The sequence below is a fragment of the Xiphophorus maculatus genome, chromosome 18, assembly GCF_002775205.1.
Source record: "Xiphophorus maculatus strain JP 163 A chromosome 18, X_maculatus-5.0-male, whole genome shotgun sequence".
Lineage (NCBI taxonomy): Eukaryota > Metazoa > Chordata > Actinopteri > Cyprinodontiformes > Poeciliidae > Xiphophorus > Xiphophorus maculatus.
This window is the reverse complement of record NC_036460.1, coordinates 9,182,059-9,201,565: the sequence shown is the minus strand read 5'-3', so window position 1 is coordinate 9,201,565 and position 19,507 is coordinate 9,182,059. Positions and strand designations below refer to the sequence as shown.

The 19,507-nt window shown below is 41.7% G+C and overlaps 1 protein-coding gene across 1 annotated transcript; it reads left to right on the top strand.

Annotated features, from left to right (window-relative positions):
• Positions 1-1,395: 1,395 nt before the first annotated feature.
• Positions 1,396-18,908, top strand: per2 (period circadian regulator 2). Its single transcript, XM_014475891.2, has 22 exons — positions 1,396-1,549; positions 5,675-6,210; positions 6,462-6,554; positions 6,776-6,930; positions 7,009-7,130; positions 8,094-8,295; positions 8,669-8,720; positions 9,028-9,170; positions 9,943-10,021; positions 10,134-10,240; positions 11,267-11,420; positions 11,513-11,621; positions 11,706-11,973; positions 12,491-12,650; positions 12,741-12,877; positions 12,969-13,175; positions 13,257-13,502; positions 13,894-14,981; positions 15,071-15,284; positions 15,499-15,715; positions 15,797-15,947; positions 16,677-18,908. The coding sequence occupies exons 2-22, from the start codon at positions 5,783-5,785 to the stop codon at positions 16,836-16,838; spliced, it is 4,494 nt and encodes a 1,497-aa protein (XP_014331377.1). The 5' UTR covers positions 1,396-1,549; positions 5,675-5,782; the 3' UTR covers positions 16,839-18,908.
• The last annotated feature ends 599 nt before the right edge of the window (positions 18,909-19,507 follow it).

Genomic DNA, 19,507 nt, shown 5'->3' with positions numbered 1-19,507 from the left:
TCATTGTCTGTCTACAAATATATACTATTCAGATAGAGAGTTTCTGGTTATGTAATTGTGGCCATTATTAATAAAAAGCCACTCACACCATGACTAAGTCTCCTTCAGGGAACCCCAACTACCTATAATATCCCCCTGCCAGCAGGTGAAGCATGTAATTTTTAAGAAAAGAGGGGAAATGGAAAAGTGAGGTTGTGATTCATCAATCAATCCCAATTTACTGTTTTTTATATTCCACCCACACTAACAACAGATGAATGGATTTGTTGCTTTTTGGTTGGAGGGCTTTCATGTGTATGTACCCCACAAGGAAAGACCAAATGTAGCAGCTAATGAAACTTCATCATCATAATACTATATTGTTGTTGAAGTGGTTGGCAGGGAGCTGAATGTGAATGTGACTGATTCTCACTGTTAAATTTAGTTGAGCATCATAAGGTAATGAGCTCGGTCTATTGTGGCTGAAGCATCACCTCGGCGGGTGAGAGAAAAGCCGCCTCACTTAGCTGGCTCTTTACAGCACTCAAAAAGCTCCAAACCTTGGAACAGAGAGCCACTCTGAGGCGCTAGTATTGAGACTACCATGTGTGCTCCAGAGCCTTAGTCACTCAAAGCTAATTACGATGACTCAAGTCTGGCACAAAGCAAAGTGTCACTCATGATAATAAGTACAAACAAACTTTTTTCCCCTAAATTACACGTCCAAGAAATTTTCAATGCATGACGTTTGTGCCGATTGTGACATTTCGCAAAGGTTTCAGTTCAACAATAGTTTTTATCTGTAATTTGTTGGCAGCAACAATGGCTACCCCTACTCCACTGTGCCATTAATTTTGGCGTGTGTCCATTTTTTGGCATAGCACATTTAACAGTGCTCCATCTGATCACCCTTGTTAAACCTCTGCAATGTCCGATGTGACGCAGCAAACGATTAAAACTGATTAAAATAATCAGTTTCTAGTTTAATTCAACTAAACTAGAATTAACATGCAGTTTAATGGAGTCATTTTTGTTTCATACACTATTAGCAGATTTTGTCTGTTTTGTTTTTCCCAGTTCTTTCCAACTGACACATTTTGCATTTATGCAATTGCAACATTTGATATGTTTTAAACCCAACAAGTCCTTGCAGTCGTAACTGCCTCGCTCCTACGCGCTGTGACACACTCAACATGAGATTCCACGTGCAAAAGCCGCCTTGTTTATATAAAACGACGGACAGAGGTCTGGACCAATGAGCAGCCGCTAACGCTGTTCCGTAATACTCTCCATGGAAACCCCAAGCCGATGACCAATCGAGTCGGCCTAAAGGAGGAGCCCTGAATTGAGGTCGCGAGTCTGGCTCTCTGATTGGCTGGTGGGCTGCTGCGTTAGAAAGCCGGGGAGGAACCGACCGCTACCGTGTCAGTCAGTCAGTCAGTCAGTCAGAAGCTACTTTCCCATTGAGGAATACTAGTTGCCTTAAACGAATGTTTTATTCAACTGCAGGTTTGGCTATTTTTTGTCCTTGGACACGAGAGGAAAGAAGATCTTCACATCAACAGCACAGGTTGGTTCTCCTTTGTCTCAACCTCTTAGTTTTATCTGGGTTTAAGACTTGAGCTCAAAAAATAAGTTGCATAACAAAACTCGTATGTGCGCATGCGCAAAATTCGCGACTGCTCTACTTTTTGTTCTTTTATTCACTAAAAATGGCTAGTTTTCGTTTTCTGTCCGTTCACATAGCAAGAAGCAAGCACGTTTTAGTCGATTAACACGTCCGATGCTAAAAAGCCGTTTCTCTGTGGCTCGTTTGTAACGATATCACCACTTTTACATAACTGTGTCAGTGTACCGTGCGCTGGATTGCAGGTCAACGTGTGTGTGGATTGTGAATAGCAGGTCACTGAGAGCTAAGGAAGGGAGGGCTGCAAATATCTAATAAAAACGCATTTTAGCCTCATTTTCTTACATCGAACATCTATATATATGTATTGATCGTTATATTAAACCTATATTCGACGTGTCATTGGTGTTAATCAGTCACATTAGTACCTCTTTTTCACTTGTTGAGACAATGGGAGTGTCAGATTTGGCGTATAAAATACAAAGTGTATACGTGCAGTAATTATGATCTGATGTTTTTTCACTTTATTTGGTAAATGTATACGTCATATCCTCAGATTGTCTATATTTAAAGATGGTTAAATTAATCTTAATCCAGTTTAGGGTGATCACAAAGGCCTGCTGATAAAAAAAAACATCAAAAATCCCCTGGTAAGCATTTCCTGAAGATTCAATTCAAGTATTGATGATATTAAACATGATCTGGGTATTAGTGCCATCTCACTCCTAGAGAGCCAACGATGAATCTTGAGCTAAATTTTAATCATGATATAAATGTGGTATTAACATTACCACTGAGAGTTTTTCATTTAGGACAAATACTAATTATCTTAGTTGTGTTACAGAAGTCATCAAGCATCAAAATGGTTTTTGATATAATATTGGAGGCTCAATATGAAAAAAATCTAACCTAATTCTACACTTAATCCACTTTTATCAATATTCCAGTCAAGAAATGAGAAAATTAACAATAATATGAATGTCTCTGTTTCCTTTTCCAGCTTCAGGTGGATATGTAATCAATTCCATTCAAAATTCTGTGTTGCTCAGATAATTAAATTCTTGTCATTTCTGTTTAAAATGATGCGCAAGAATGCACGCCTTGACAATGAGTTCTGAGAAAAAGAAAAGGAAGACATGTGATTTTATGAAACAGGGCTTCCAGCTTTGTGTTGAGCTATAGCACAATCCATGTGACTGGAGCCAAGTTGTATAATGCCGGAGATCTGTGCTAGTGTGCTTGGCTGGATCAGCGCTCACTGTGAAACTGGGCTCTGATGAAAGCAGAGGCGCGTCACTTTCATTGTGTCATTTATTTTACTTTACCTGCTGCTTGGAGAGTTATGTCTTTGTATTTCATGAAATGCATCTGAAATGACTTTAAAGGCATTTTTCTTTAAAGAGGCATTTTGCTTATTTTTGCCTGGTGGGTTTTCCTGTGATATTAATGGATTTCAGTCTTTCTGGTGAGGTCAGAGCTTACATCTAAAAGTTTTGAGGTTGTTGAAAATGTAAAGTTGTCCCATTTGCTTATGCTGTTTAAGGTTTGTGGTTGACTGCATTTATAGATTTTGAACTATAAGTGAATGTGCTACTATGTTGTTATGAAGGATTTAGATGTTTAGATATTTTTAATCAATTGAATCCACAATTGTAGAGATATTTAATTGGATAAATAAGTTACTTTCATTGCATATCTGCTGTTTATCCAGTAACATTACCTTTTATATGATGTTAACCTAGTTTTTTTAAAATAACTTCTGGACTTATTACTTTTTGGATCAATACTTTTCTGGATACAGCAAATCATCTGAGTGACTCTGAGATATATGTCTCCACAGCCATAACCCAGATCCTGTAAATCTGTTAAAACATTATATTTCCTTCTTAAATTTACAATATAAAAAGTTGCTGATGTGCTTTTTAACCACTACCTTATTGTTGTGTCCTAATTTGCAGATGTCATAACTACTAATGTGGAGACTCCTTGCTCTCTGATTGGCCGTGTGCATCAGCCAATAGGAAATTCATCCAAACAACTAGGCTGTGTCCCTTTTGTAAAACTTATCAGCTGGTGATCTTTAAAGAATAAGAGTGAGTGTGACAGCTAGCTATAAAACCTGTTAGTTTCTTTTAATGCCTCCAACACATAAAAAAAAGGTATTCTAAAAGCAGAAGTTAGATAAAACTGGCTTATGTAAAGTGCACAGAATAGACAAGGTGCTGAATGTGCGCGCTTACATAAATAGCTGCAACCTGATCCAGGCCAGCAGGAGAACAGTGAAATAGTTCGGATTTGGCTTAAGTACCTGCTGCCAGGGTTCCCGATCAGTCCTGAACGGACATAAATAGCTCCTGGTCTTTTTCGCAGAGGAAGATGTGGGAAGAAAAGGAGGAGGCTGAAATTTATTGCTGTTGATTTTATCCTTGTTATTTCAGAGAACAGATATTTGACTGAGACTTTTGCAGGAAGTGGCTTATTTAAATATTATGATTAAGAAAAAGTAGCTGTGAATCATGTGGAGCAATTATACAGTGAAAGTTTGTAACAGAAGGCTTATTTTCCCTGTTTGATTTTCAGCTAATTGAATGATGAATGTCAGGCTGTTCGTACTTGCTGGTTAGACTAATTAAAGCTCAGCTGGCAGGGTCTACACAACTTGATCAATAAGAAAAAATGAAAGCATTTCCCAGCATTTAAGCTGGTGTACATGTTTTGTGACATATCAAATATTTGTGTTATTTGTTGCCAGAAAGAAATTATGATGCTACAATTTTAAGCAGCAGGACAAAAAAGCAACAAATAATGAAGCTGGCTCTGATATAATGTAAAATACTGATAATTACAGTTGTAATCATGTTTTCTGTAACATTTATTGTTTTAATTTTCAGGACAGAAATATGGACTAAGCAGTTATTTAATTTTAATTTGGTTTATTGGGTTATTTCTCTAAGAGGGGTAGTGCTGTGTTTATGTCAGTCTGATTAAACTACTGGTTGGATGAAGATACCAGAAATTATTTTAGAAATCTTGGTTTCCCTTGAAAGAGTGTGAGTGCTTGGTCGTGTTTTCAGAGTGTTATTTTCATCCCAGTGGACTAACCTTTAACGTTTTGAGCAGATCACAGTGGTGAGGGGCTTCATTCCTCTGGGAGAGGTTAAATATGAACCTGACGGCTGCCTTTCTGTGTGGGAAATGAAGTGAACTTTACACTATTGTTGTCCTTTTATCAGTCTCTCTCTGTGTCGTGACTATTTATCCAGATTCACTCAACAATCACAGATTTTGTGCAGACTTGCAATTTTCTCCAATCCTTGCAACTTTCCCATAAATCTGACCAATCACATGAACTTTTTCTGCATTACTTTCTTTTTTGACCAATCACTGCAACTTGTCTGAATTTTGAAAAATCCTCTTTACCCAATTCTAATTTAGCTTCCTCTTTCACAATGCCTATTGAAAACTGAACCTGCCAGATAAAATGCATATGATGTTCCCCTCCTTTTTTTTTGTAAATTTTTTCAAAAAACCCATTTAGAGGTGTGAGGTATGTTCTTATATTATGTGTACAATTCATGTTGACTTGAATGAATGAAGGTACTTGGAAAATGTTGTATGCACTTTAAATATTAACTGTTAAAATCCTGTCTCTTTTTGGGAAGATTATGTGAATAATTCCAACATTTTGTAAGACAATGTCATGACAAAAATAAAGCTTAACAAAAATTTTGCAACTTCGAATGCAACTTTATTGCATTCAAATAATGCAATAAAGTTGCATTACCTTTTTTGCAGCACCTTGAGAAAGGTAAATTGTACATTTTAAGCCACAACAGTCAGAAAAAAACATCACAACTTTCCAGTGGGTAGTGTTTTATTCACTGTTTTCCCCTTTAGCGATGCTGGGAGTGAAGCCTATCTGCTCAGGTCAAAGGGAACCTACTATTAATTGCTTCTCTTTACAGGACTGCTCCCCCTTACTACTGATCTGCTATTAATAGAAACGTACTTCGTTGTTTAGGATTTGGATGAGTGATTTCATCTTTTTTTCCCCCTCTCCTCCCTCAGATTGCACCTCAGCTGCTGAGACATCAACTCTATTTCCAATCCCAATGCCAGGCACCTCATGGTATCGCCATGTGGAAAGTAATCTAGTCTTGCATTTCCTGCCACTTCATGTCTGAGGACAGCGACCCAAAGCTCTATCGGTTCTCCACTCTGGACGGCTGCGAACAGAACCGCGAAGATCAAGGCCCCCGGCGTGGCTCTATGAGCAAACTCCACCGCATGGCCAGCAGCTACAGCGAGGGTTGCGGCCGGCAGGACCGGGTGGAACTACAACCCGAGCTGGGACTGGCGTCCGAGGGCAGCGACAGCAGCCATGAGCACCAAGCGTCTCTCGGCTCCCCGCGCAACGACAGGATGCGTCAGCGCACGCCTCTCCACGAGGACGTAGAGATGGGCGGCAGTGGCTCGAGTGGCAGCGGGACAGAATCCCACGGCAACGAATCGCACGGCAATGAGTCCCACGGCAACGAGTCAGTGGGCAGTTCGAATGGCAATGGGAAGGATTCTGCTCTGGAGTCGTCAGTGAGCAACAAGAGGTGAGGCCTCATTAGATGCATCGAATCACCGCTTGGGCCGAGACCGACCAGAAGGGAAGGGAGGTCCGTCAGAGATTCTGCAGGGTCTGCCCTTTAAAAATATAAATTGTCAGAATGAAAATGGTCAAACTCATTTTAATTTATCATGCGATTAACTAGTCAATTGCTTATCAGCCACTGAGCTGTTGAAGTTGTTTTTAAGAGCATCTCAAGGTTTTCCATGAATAACGTGCTGTTGTCGTTTTTTACAGCTCCAACTCCCATAGTCCTTCACCCCCGAGCAGCTCCAACGCCTTCAGCCTGATGAGCTCTGAACAGGACAACCCTTCAACCAGCGGCTGCAGGTCAGTACGGGGCTCCGTCAGCTCGGTACTTCATGCAGGGTCAGCTGCCTGTGTGGATTTTTCTCGATGAGCAGTTCTAGGAAGCCCATCATGAGGCGTGTCCACGTGTTTTCAGCCATTCCCGGCAGCTCCCCCTATCATTCTGCCTCGTCTTAATGACATTTCTGGTGAGACCTTGTCATTTCTGACACCTGCGCATCTTTCTCTGTTACGTCATGCAGCAGCGAACAGTCGGCCAAAGCCAAGACTCAGAAGGAGCTCTTCAAGACTCTCAAGGAGCTCAAGATGCACCTGCCTCCAGAAAAGAGGACTAAGGGCAAATCCAACACTGTGAACACGCTCAAATATGCGCTGCGGTGTATCAAACAGGTGAAAGGTAAGGCTCAGTCACATCAGCCTTTTTTTTTTCTTCAGCATTTCAACATTAATATTTAAATATGTTTCGATTTCACAGCTAATGAGGAATACTACCAGATGCTGATGATTAATGACAGTCAGCCTCCTGGCTTTGACGTGACTTCATACACCATTGAAGAAATTAACACAATCACTTCAGAATACACCCTGAAAAACACAGTAAGTGTGACACATCACATCAAGCCAGTGGGTCTTAAATGTTAGCTTGGGATTCTGAAACAAAAAGCAGCTCAAAGTAGATCATATCACTGATCAGAAGCATTTTTTATAAAGTTTTACTTTAAAGACATTTAAACTCCTTATTTACGAATGATTAAGAAGCATTTTGTAGTAAGCTTTAACGCAGAGACTGATTATGTCTTAAAACCCTGAGGAAAAATATATGTATTGCACCTTTAAACTATTTCATTTAAGAAACTGCATAACTATTTTCATGACACTAATTTTTAGAGCTGCAACTGGCTTTTATTTTAATATTCTTTTAATTATTCTGACAATCGGATAAAAAAGTTGCCACATTCTGCTGTTTCTTTTTTCTTATTTAACTACGGTAATTAATCTTATTTTATGCAATATTAGAAAAACATAAAATATTTCAATTCCTTTTTGAAATGAGAAATACATGTATAATTACTGTACTGAGTGTGTTGTTCTTTCAGCAAATTATCTAATTCATTGTTCTCGTCATAGAGAAGCACAAGTTTAACAGGTTCAACTTTTCAGCTACAGATTTGAAGCAAAGTTACTTAAGTTATTTCTACACTTCCCAGTGAAGTTATTGACCTCAGAGTCCGCAAACGTGGAAGAAGTTGTCTTGACTTGCTGTTTGAAGCAGCCAATCAGACGTCAGGTTCTGCATCCACTGAGTTTGATGGATGAAGTTGACAGTTTAAATTAATCTATGATGTGCTCCAGCACAGCATAATTTATTAAATCATTAAATATTCATATCTGGTTTTTAAAATAAAATCAAAACATTTAGTTGAGAGCCATGGAAATAATTCTATATTTAATAAATTACTTCTGTATTAATTTCCAGTTATTGACACAATGAACTAATCATTTCATAAGTTTCTTAAATGGCTACAGCTTGCTAACAAATGCTTCTGTTCCCCCCTCCAGGACATTTTTGCCGTAGCGGTGTCCCTCATCACCGGGAAGATAGTTTACATCTCCGACCAGGCCGCCTCCATACTGAACTGCAAGCGGGAAGTTTTCCACAACGCCAAGTTTGTGGAGTTCCTGACGCCTCAGGACGTCAGCGTGTTCTACAGCTTCACCACGCCGTACCGCCTGCCCTCGTGGAGCATGTGCACCGGCGCAGGTACCAAACCGTAACGAAGGAAGGAGGCTTTAGTACTTACTTGCACTGTGTACTTAGATCATACATTTCCAATGCCATCAAAGCGCACGTTGCAGGTCCACATGAAGCACAACCCATCTAGCAAGGCTGTGAGAAATGAATTTAGCCCCAAACGCCCACACACACACACATGCCGATGGAACACATTGCTTGTAATTAATTAGTCATATTTCCTAGCACATGCATCTGTCATATAATCATCTAGACTCCCAATACACACACCGGGGAAGTCAGAAGCTTCACCTTGAAGGAAAAATGATCAGTTTGGAATATTAATGCTCAACAGACTGGAAGCAGTCAAATAAAATGTTTTCTTGACTCTCTGTCTCTTCAGAGTCGTCTCCCACGGAGTGCATGCAGGAGAAATCCTTCTTCTGCCGCATCAGGTGAGTGACAAAGATTACAGCAATAAAATGTGTATTTTCTTGTTTAAAAACAAAAATTGACAACTTGTTTATTTGCGTTTTTATGTATTTTTAATATTTTATTAGCAGGATTAAATGGCTGAATGAAAAATCTGCATCATTTGCCAATTTTTAAAATCTGATTAATCGTCAGAATAAATGCTAAAATCATAGTTAGTTGCAGCCCTACTTTAGTGTTTTGTGCATTTTTAAATCTGTTCATTTAAGGTTTTGACTCAAAAAGTGGCCAATGAAAAGCTTGATTCCAACCATGTGTTTGATGTCACAGTGGTGGGAAGGAGCGTGAGGGGGATCTGCAGTACTATCCTTTCCGGATGACTCCATACCTCATGAAGGTTCAAGACGCTGAGCTGTCTGAAGAGCAGTTCTGCTGCCTCCTGCTGGCTGAGAGGGTGCACTCTGGATATGAAGGTGAGAACTGAGGTCCCTCTGAATAAATATCACATTATTTGCTCAGGAAAATGACTGCTCAGTTTTGCGTTTGATCATATTGAACAGATGGCGAGCCTTATGTCATGCCCTGAAAACTAGTTCATGCAAGATATTAAATGACTTAAACCTCAGATCTCTTGCGATGATTAGATCGAGTGACTTTAAGCCGTAGACTACACTCTTATGCTGCCTCGTAAAAAAAAAAAGTGGCCAGTGCTATGATCTGGTTGCTGCAGTTGGTCAGGTCTAGGTTCAGCAACATTGTGTGCCCAAAGAATGAGGTCAGTTGACTACCTGAATATACTGAATGACCAGGTTATTCCATCAATGGATTTTTTTTCTTCCCTGATGGCACGGCCATATTCCAAGATGACAGTGCCAGGATTCATCAGGATAGAATTGTGAAAGAATGGTTCAGGGAGCATGAGGCCTCATTTTCACATATGGATTGGCCACCACAGAGTCCAGACCTTAATCCCATTGAGAATCTTTAGGATGTGCTGGAGGAGACTTTGCACAGTGGCCCAACTCTGCCACCGTCAATGCTAGATCTTGGTTAAAAAAAGTAATGCAATATCTTGTGACATTGCATAAGCTTATTGAAACAACGCCACAGCAAATGCATTCTGTAATCAAAGATAAAGGCGATCCAATGACATATTTGAATGTGTGACCTTTTTTTGTTTGTTTTTGGTGGCAATATTTGTATTTTGATTCCCAACCAATTGTTGCTGTTTTCCTTTTTGTGTAGCTCCCAGAATTCCTCCAGACAAACGGATTTTTACCACCACACACACTCCTAACTGTGTGTTCCAGGATGTCGATGAGAGGTGGGTGAAAGAACAAGGTTAAGAAGGGCCTTGCATGTCTTGTTTTTCTTATTTATTTTATGAAGTTTTTAGGACTGTACTGTCAAACAGCTGTTTTTTGTTTTTTGAGCAGGGCGGTGCCTCTGCTGGGATACCTCCCCCAAGACCTGATCGGGACGCCCATTCTGCTCAACATGCACCCAAGTGACCGGCCTTTAATGCTGGCTGTGCATCGCAAAAGTAAGGACGCACTTTTTTGAATTTCTGAAAGTGAGATTATGCTGATTATGTTCTAATTAGTTTAGATTTCCATATTTCCATACACCTTCAAACTTTTTTTTACATTTTGACCTGGTGCAACCACAGAACTTTGGTGTGTTTACATAACAGACTCAGCCAAGATTGTGTCATAAAGATGATACAAAGTACTCAAATATTTGACAAATAAAAACCAGACCCGGGACTTTAATGTATTGATTTTGATTAACTGATTACACAGATATTTTTGTGTTAAAAACTTTATCTCAATTAATCACTTTTTAAAAAAAATTATATAAAATTCCCAAGCTAGAACCCATGTTGCATACTTCTGGTTTGCCCATAAAACTGACCCACAATCAACATCCTCAAACGATGTTTCTCTGTTCCTCTTGGCCATCCGGAGGTTAATTTTTCCTTCAAAAACAATCTTATTGGAAAGTGGACTAAAGACTATTGATACAAGTTGTGCAAAAAGGAGTTAGCCTATCATTGAAGTTATTCAAGTCTAAAATACCACCTTCAGGTAAAACATGTCGCAGCAGCAGAGACATCCCCAAAAGTAGTTTTTAAAGGAATGAGTTTTTGATCAGGAATGATCAGGGGTTCCTGATACACTTGAATACTGAATGAGTGCAATAAGTCTTTGGGGCAAATTTGATGGATGAAATATATATGTAGGAAAAAAAAACTCTTGGAAAAAAACAAAAAAGACTGGTTCAATTTGAGGTTCAGTTTCAATAAAAAAAATCCAGGACTGAGATGTTTTGCAAAGGAGAATGGATCAAAGTTAGTAGATAAATGAAAAGATATTCTTAATAATGTTTTAGATTGCTATATGTAAAAACAATATTCAAACATAAGTTATGCACCGTTTTCGTCTATTACAAGAAATTATAAAAGTTGAATTGAAGATTGTGGTTGTATGTAGGTATTGCATGTTGCTACAAAGATTGAATCCAGTAAGTTAGAGAACTCATGTTCTTGAATTTAATCACTGTGTTGCAGTTCTGCAGTGCGCCGGTCAACCGTTCGATCATTCCTCGATCCGTTTCTGTGCGAGAAACGGCGAGTATATCACCATCGACACCAGCTGGTCCAGCTTTGTGAATCCCTGGAGCCGCAAGGTGTCTTTTGTCATCGGGAGGCACAAAGTGCGCATGTGAGTACCTCCCTCCTGTTGTTTTAAATGTGGAAATTATTTACTAATCCATATGCAAGAGGTAGATAACCTGACATGTCTGTGGTCTTCAGGGGGCCAGTAAACGAAGATGTTTTCGCAGCACCAGCTTTCCATGGAGGGAAAATGATGGATTCAGACATCCAGGAAATTAGCGAGCAGATCCACAGACTGCTGCTCCAAGTACGTCGAACACACACTTTCACGTTAACTCTGTGCGCAAATGGGAAACCTTTTCCCTTCTTTTAACGGTCTGCTTCTTTACAGCCGGTCCACAACATGGGCTCCAGCGGCTATGGCAGCTACGGCAGCAATGGTTCCCATGAGCAGCAGGTGAGCATCAGCTCATCCAGTGAAAGCAATGGGAACATCCCAGTAGGGAACACGGCTGAGGAGACGAGCAAGACCAAGCCGTCCAGGACCTTCCAGGAAATTTGTAAGGGAGTCCACATGCTGAAGAATCAGGACTCTCAGCTCTGCATGCGCTCCTCGTCGGTGTGGCAGCCCAAAACCGAGCAGAGGAAGACCGGTGACGGTAAGTTCAGTTTCAGGTCTAAATACGAAACCACTTTGCTGAAATGAGTAATGATTGTTAACCTCCTTAAATTTTAACGTAAATTGAAGTTTGGGTACAAATGTCTTATTACACTTGAAATAAGACAAAACTAACTTTTCTGCAAGATATTGTAGCTTGTTTTAAATCAATATTTTCTTAATATTGATAAAAAAGTATCAACTGGCAGATTATTTAACTTAGAACATAGAAAAAAAATTCATGTTATAAATGTAATAATCTGCCAGTGGGACTGTTTGTTTTATCAATATTAAGAAATTATTACCTGAAAATAAGCTACTATCTTGCTGATAATCTACTTGTAAGTTAGCCTTGTCTTATTTCAAGTGTATTAAGATATTTGAACTGGAAACTAGATGGAAAATATTGGGTAAGATTTTGTTTTTTGCAATGTGTTAACATATTGGAGTAGTACAAGCAGCAAAAATCTATGTTGCTCTTCTAGTGTGTTCTCTGACATCCTGTTCTCTTTGTTCAGGGTCGTCTGCAGCCCAGAGGAGTTCAGGTGTGCGTGTACGGGACTCCGCCCCCCACTCGCAGGTCAGAGACAACACTGGAGCCAACATGGATGACTTCACCTACAAAGACCAGACTGTGTGCTCCTATCAGCAGATCAGCTGCCTTGACAGCGTCATTAGGTGTGTGGCCAGGAACCTCTGCTCTGACCCAGCTCTGTCTACCTAACCTTTGAACTCTGTGGATTAAACCATCGCTGATTCTTCCTGTAGGTATCTGGAGAGTTGTAACGTCCCCATCACAGTGAAAAGGAAGTACCAGTTCTCATCCAACACCACGTCGTCCAACTCAGATGACGACAAGAAGGGGTCAGAAGATGGTATACAAGTGCCTCAGGGGACACACCCAGGTTTGAAAACTTTTAGTAAACACACATCACTCTGTTTTAGTTCACCTTTTACTCAGTCTCACTGTATTCATCCCTCCTGATCTCCCTGCAGATCCTTTGATGCTCGACACCCAGCCAGGCCTGTCAAACATGAAAGCACCTAAGAAGCCACCAACTGGGGCAGCTGCTGTGGTGGGGGGCACCCTAGCGCCCCTCACTCTGCCCAGTAAGGCTGAAAGTGTTGTCTCCATCACCTCACAGTGCAGCTACAGCAGCACCATTGTTCATGTGGGAGACAAGAAGCCTCAACCAGAGTCTGGTCAGTTTCAAACTTTTTAAAACTACTCCAAAGCCAAAATCAACTCGTCTGACAGTATTCTCCATCTGACGTTTGTTACAGAGATCATCGAAGATGTTACAGAGAGCCCAGCTCCCCCCGCTGTGCCGGTCAGTATGGTGTCTCCACCCAGCCAGGAGAAGGAGGCCTACAAGAGGCTGGGGCTCACGAAGGAGGTGCTAGCAGCCCACACCCAGAAGGAGGAGCAGGCCTTCCTGAACCGCTGCCGAGAACTCCGCAACGCCAGGAGCTTCCAGAAGGAATGTTCCTCATGTCTGCACAACCAGAGAGGCCCAGCTAACGTCGAAGGTACTTCATGTTCAGTATCAGACTCAGACTTAATCTGCAGCCTTCATGCATACCCAGTTAGCATTATGTCCAGATTCAACCAGACGTTGTTGTGTCTTTTGTTGGGATTTTATGTGGTAGACCAAAATGATGTGAACAATGGCGTTGATTTAATGCACCGTTTTATAATTGTAGTTTTAATAATGGCAAACCTTGTCAAAACAAGGTTTGCCATTGCCATTGTCAAGGTCAAAACCTTGTTTTAGTGACTCCTCAGCCTTGTCAAAACAAGGTTTGCCACCTGTAATCCCAATAAAGTTTGTGGTTTCACCTTGACAAATGTGAAGAATCCTGCAGGTATAATTGCATGGCAACACATTGCCACCTTTCTCACTTCTGCATGTCTCCTCAGATTCAGCTGGTCAACAGGGAGTTGCCAAACATGGCCCAACCCGGCCAGAGACGACCACCAAGAAAGGCAACCGCAACAGGAAGTCTAAGAAACCGCGGATGAAACATCCCGACTCATCTGACAGCGCTGTGTCCAATCGCAAACCCCGGCCCCCTCTTCAGGGTCTCAACCAGACGTCTTGGTCCCCGTCTGAAGCGTCCCAGTCAGCTTTTAACGTCTCCTACCCCGCCATGGTGCCTGCATATCCGCTGTACCCCCCAACGCCTGCCGCGCCAGCTCAGGGGTCCCGCCCCGATGCGTCTCAGTCCTCTGCCTTTGGTGAGGGGCAGAACGCCCAAGTCCCCCCCACCAGCACTCCGTTCCCCCCTCCGATTGTTACACCGGTGGTGGCTCTGGTGCTGCCCAACTACCTTATCCCCCATATGGGACAGTTGAATCAGATGAATCAGATGAGCCAGCTCTGCGCCGCGCCCAGACCAACGTTTTTCACAGAGCAGACCCAGCCCCCACCGACTTACCCTACCCAGCAGGCCTTTCAGACGCCACCAGCAGCGTACCCAATGCAGACCCAGCTCTCCTTCACCCCCCAGCAGCCGTTCCCAGTGCAGACTGCCTTTCCCCCCCAGCACCCGTTTCAAGCTGCACAGGCCCCCTACACTACTCAGCAGCCGTTCCCGGCTCCCCAGACTGCCTACACTACCCAGCAGCCCTTCACCGCCCAGTCTTCTTTCCCAGTGCAGACACCCTTTGTGGCTCAAGCCCCCTACCCAGCTCAGCCTTTTCCCTACACCATAGCCTCCGAGCCCCCCAAAGCTCTTACAGCAGAGCCCAAAGAGGGGGCGGCTTCTCGCTCCTCCACCCCTGCCTCAGGGCCCCCGGAGCCCACCACCTCCCCGCCCCTGTTTGAGTCGCGCTGCAGCTCCCCACTGCAGCTCAACCTGCTGAGCATGGAGGAGGGGCAGCGCTCACTGGAGCGCCAGGACAGCACCGTAGCCCAGTTTGGGGGTCCAGGCAGTGGGGCAGCAGTTGGGTCGGGGGCAACAGGAGACAAGAGTGGAGCTGCAACCAAGACTGATAATCACCAACAGGTTAGAAGCTTAGAAAGCTCAGAGACCCCCTGAGAGCTTCGTCCTGAGACTGAGAAGTGTCCTAACTGACCTATCTTCGTTTATTTCAGCTGGAACCCAGAGGCAGCGGGGCTCACAGCGACGGCAACTCCTCGTCCTGTGACCTTCTGGACATCCTGTTACAGGAGCAGGAGGACGCTCACTCTGGCACTGGGTCAGCCACCTCAGGTTCCATGGGCTCAGGTCTGGGTTCAGGTTCCGCATCAGGCTCCGGATCCAACGACTGTCAGACCTCAGCTAGCGGAGCATCTGGCAGCAGAACAGGTGAGCTGAGAAACATCCAGGTCCTTTAACCTCATGAGAAAAATATATGCAGTTCTAAAAAAAACTCTTCTGACCTGTTCCACATTTTTGTTTGCAGTTTTATATTATAGACCAACACTAAATACCTGGCAGGAATTTGTATTAAGCCCTTTTTAATCCAATACCCCTAAATGAAACTTATTTTTTCTCCTTGTCAATTTCCCACGACTTGTAGGAAGCAGCAACACCAGCAAGTACTTTGGCAGCATCGACTCTCTGGAGCATGACCCGAAAGGAAAAGGCAAGACGAGGAACGAAGGCGGATCGGAGAGCAGCAAGTCCGCTCAGGGGGAAGGGGAACATTTAATCAAATACGTTCTGCAGGAGCCTCTTTGGTTGCTCATGGCCAACGCTGACGACAAGGTCATGATGACGTATCAAATGCCATCCAGGTGGGTTACTGTTGGAGATCGAAATGTTATGATCTTTGATGTCTGTGGTTGGTTTTATTTCAACAACTGCTTGCAAAACAGGGACATTCAGAGGGTGCTGAGGGAAGACAAGGAGAGGCTGCGGCAGATGCAGAAAAGTCAGCCTCACTTCACCTCAGAGCAGCGGCGGGAGCTGGTGGAGGAGCATCCCTGGATGAGGAGAGGAGGCCTCCCCGCTGCTATCAATGTGAAGGTCAGGATCACACACGGCAGCCTGCCTCTACTGACAGAGGGCTGAAATGATTAATAAGATTAATCGATTATTGAAATAATTGTCTACTAATTTAGTACTCGATTAATCGTTAACTGGAGTATACACTCCCAATAAAAGACTCAAAAAACTCCAGAGGCCATTTGCTGAATAAGAGTTAACCTCCTTAAATGTTGTAAATTTTCTATCTTGATCTTTAGTTTTTTTTCCAACACTGCAAAATAGGCCTGAAACAATTAACTATGATTAATTTATTATTGAAGTAATCATCAAGTCATGTAGTAATCGATTAATTGTTTACAAAAATGAAACTTGCTGGAAAAAAACAACACATTCAAAGCAATAAAAAAGCCAAAACTGCACAAAAAAGACATTGATTTTGCCTTTTAGATAAAAACACATTTGTCTGTAGATATGTTTTAGCCAAAACTTCTCAAGTGGAGTCGTTTCATCTTCACTCAGCTCAGATTTACTAAAGGAATAAATTTTTTTCCTTATTAAAAACAGGAATTGAATTTTTTTATTTGCATATTTGAATGTATTTCTAATATTGTGTAAAAAAGGCTCAAGTGGCTAAATAAAAAATATATAAAATGTGACATTTTTTTGTCTGATTAATCATCAAAATAATCAATTACTAAAATAATTGTTAGTTGCAGCTTTGCCTGACAGAAACCGTACAATTAACATTGTGTGTGTGTGTGTCTTTAGGAATGTGTGTACTGTGAGGACGCTGCTCAGGACGCTGCACCCCTAGAGGAGGATCTACCCGACATGGACATGGGCGAACTGGGCGAGGATCTGGGCAGAGACACCCAGAAAGGCCAGAGCCAATCAGAGGAGACCAAACCTCAGCCGGACTCTGGCTTCTGAGGGGCCAATGAGGGGCGGGCCACAATGGTTCATGGACCTTTTTAGGCATATACACACATTCTGGACGTGCCTAAAACATACACACACAACAAGAAGAAGAGTTCAGTGTGGCCACTGTGATTCTCAAAGAGGTGTGCCAGTTGTGTGTGTGTGTGTGTGTGTGAATGTTGAACCGAGCACAACTGCAGTTCCTAATTCCCCCACATGGGGGGGTAGTGGAGTTTTATAAGAGTTTTGTAGCTGGGACCTACCTATAGTATTTTTTTGTTTCACACACACAAACAAACTCACGCCCTCTAAAAAAAATCTCCTGTCTCATTTTTTATTGAACCATTTTTCTGTCTTTTGTCAAACACAGGGCATTTATTCTGATACAGGTGAAACGGATGCTTAGTAATATATAAAATTTTTAAAGATGTTATTTTTACAAAACAAAAAAAAGTGACTTAAAAAAAAAAGATATCCTGTGAAGCTCCACGGCATTCCTGTTACGATGCTGTGCTGCTCCACGTCCTGTTTGTGCTTTCTTTCAAACCCTCTCCCATCAGGATTTATGAGAAACAGTCGACCTTCGTTGGTTTTTGTGAGCTGCGAGTATCCCAGTTGTGTGTCATGAATAAATTAAGATTTTTCTACAACCTTTGGACCTGAGCGTGTGAAGTATGAATGCATACAGCAGTATTAGCACTTGACTCAAGAGGACGATTGTGGGCTGAGTGACAATCTGATATAGAGATGATATTTATTAAAAGAATATTATTATTTTTGGTAGGTGGTAGATCCAAAATAAATGTTTAAGCTGCAGCCAAATTAATACTACTATGAGATAATATATTAGCACTCTACGTATGATTGTAAGCACTACGGATCATTTAACTTTTACACTGAAGCTCACTCCGTCAGTGAGAGTTGTCACAATTTGAAAGCTGCCAAAAAATATGTTTGCAATTAGAAACAATCAGCATCTGAAAAAAGATGCTTTTAAATAAAGGTTTTAAAGAAAGAGGCTCATATTACAGGTGAATTTTATAAAGTTACATTTGTGCAAACTCAGCCTACAGCAAAAATTCTTGAGTAGTTTTTTCATCATGTTTAAGTGATGCATCACTACAACACTGTGTAAACAAACCGATGGGAGGTTTGGCGTTATGCACAGCGATTTCAGTTCAAAACTCCCGACTGTCTTTCTCCAAACTATATTTTTAATTAATGCTATTATGGTTAGCTGTGTGTGTGTTTGAAAGCTGCAGTTCAGATCAGTGTTTGACTCTGAGCTGGTGGGAACCAGTGTTTCCCTCATGGGAACTGCTCCTCGCCATTGTTTAACAGGAAATCATAGGAAATTGTGAGCCACGCAGCTGGAGCAGTATAGGACCCGGGAACAACTTTGGTGCTACAATACAGAACAGCTGGGGGCCTGTAAATGTTACACAGACTGGACCAATAGCTTTGTTCATGTTTCTTCAGTTAGTTTTCTTATTCTGTTCTTTCATTTTTATTCTACTTTTGTATTTTCCTTGTGCATGTTTGCGTGTTTTTGTGTGTGTGCGTGTGTGTGTGTGTGTGTGGACGAAGGTAAAAGCTTTTGGAGCGTCACCGGGGACGTACCCTACCTCTAAGTAAATCCTAGGTTACTGTAAGCAGATCATAGGATGTATGTGAATGTGGGGAACAGAGCGATGAGTGATTCATTCCCACTGAGTCGGTGCACAGAAAATACTAGCAACCATGGCAACCACACTGTCTCTTTATTGTTAATTTATTTCTGTTCAGTTTATTTCTAAAGGGGGCCTACCAACATGTACCTGTTTGTACAGAAATGAGGGACATCAGAAGAAACGTGAGAAATGAAGCTGTTCCATATCTGGTTGATTGTCGGGGCCCCGCTCCCTTTGCTCTGTAAATGCACACATGTGGTACCTGAACACAATGTTTATAGTTATGTAAACTCTCATTTCCATTGTATGAGTTTGCCGTATATTAAATTAGCACAGTTTTGTGCACTTTTGTAGCTGAAAGGTTCAAATTTTGAAAACTTGTAATAAAACTACAGTAATGTTGTGACTTTTATTTTTAGTTTCATGTTGTCATTGCTCAGTTCATCTCTAAATATAAATAGGAGTGTCCCAAATCAATAGCAGTTTAGCTACCTAGTACCAATACTGTTTGTAGGTAGCTAAATTGCAGGGTTTCAGACACGTGACCCGGATGACGCGCGAAATTCTGATGGAAGTCCGGAAGTGGATTTCTCCGGTTCAAAACAAAGCAAAATTGATCAGAACAAGTACGCTAATTCCCTAAGTAGGCTGAAACAGATGAGGCATCTCGGAAAAACATGCGTATATTTAGGATATGATCCATATTATCTTGGTATAAAATACTTCTCTTATAATCTTGACTCTTTGTAGGACGAAGATTATTGTTGATCCACTTTTCTCCTCTTTTTTCGGTAAGTTTTTTAAAGTTAACTTCCCTGTGACCAACTACCTACGAAACACGAAATAACATTTATCTTTCTCTATTAGAACGGTTGGAACAACCGTACAGGACACAGACTTTAGGCATTTTGAGGCTGGATCAACAGAAATAAATGAGCTGAATTTACTTCCTGCTCTATGGCAAAGCGTTTTAACATAAATTCGGTTTCGTCTTGCCATACCTGCTCCCCA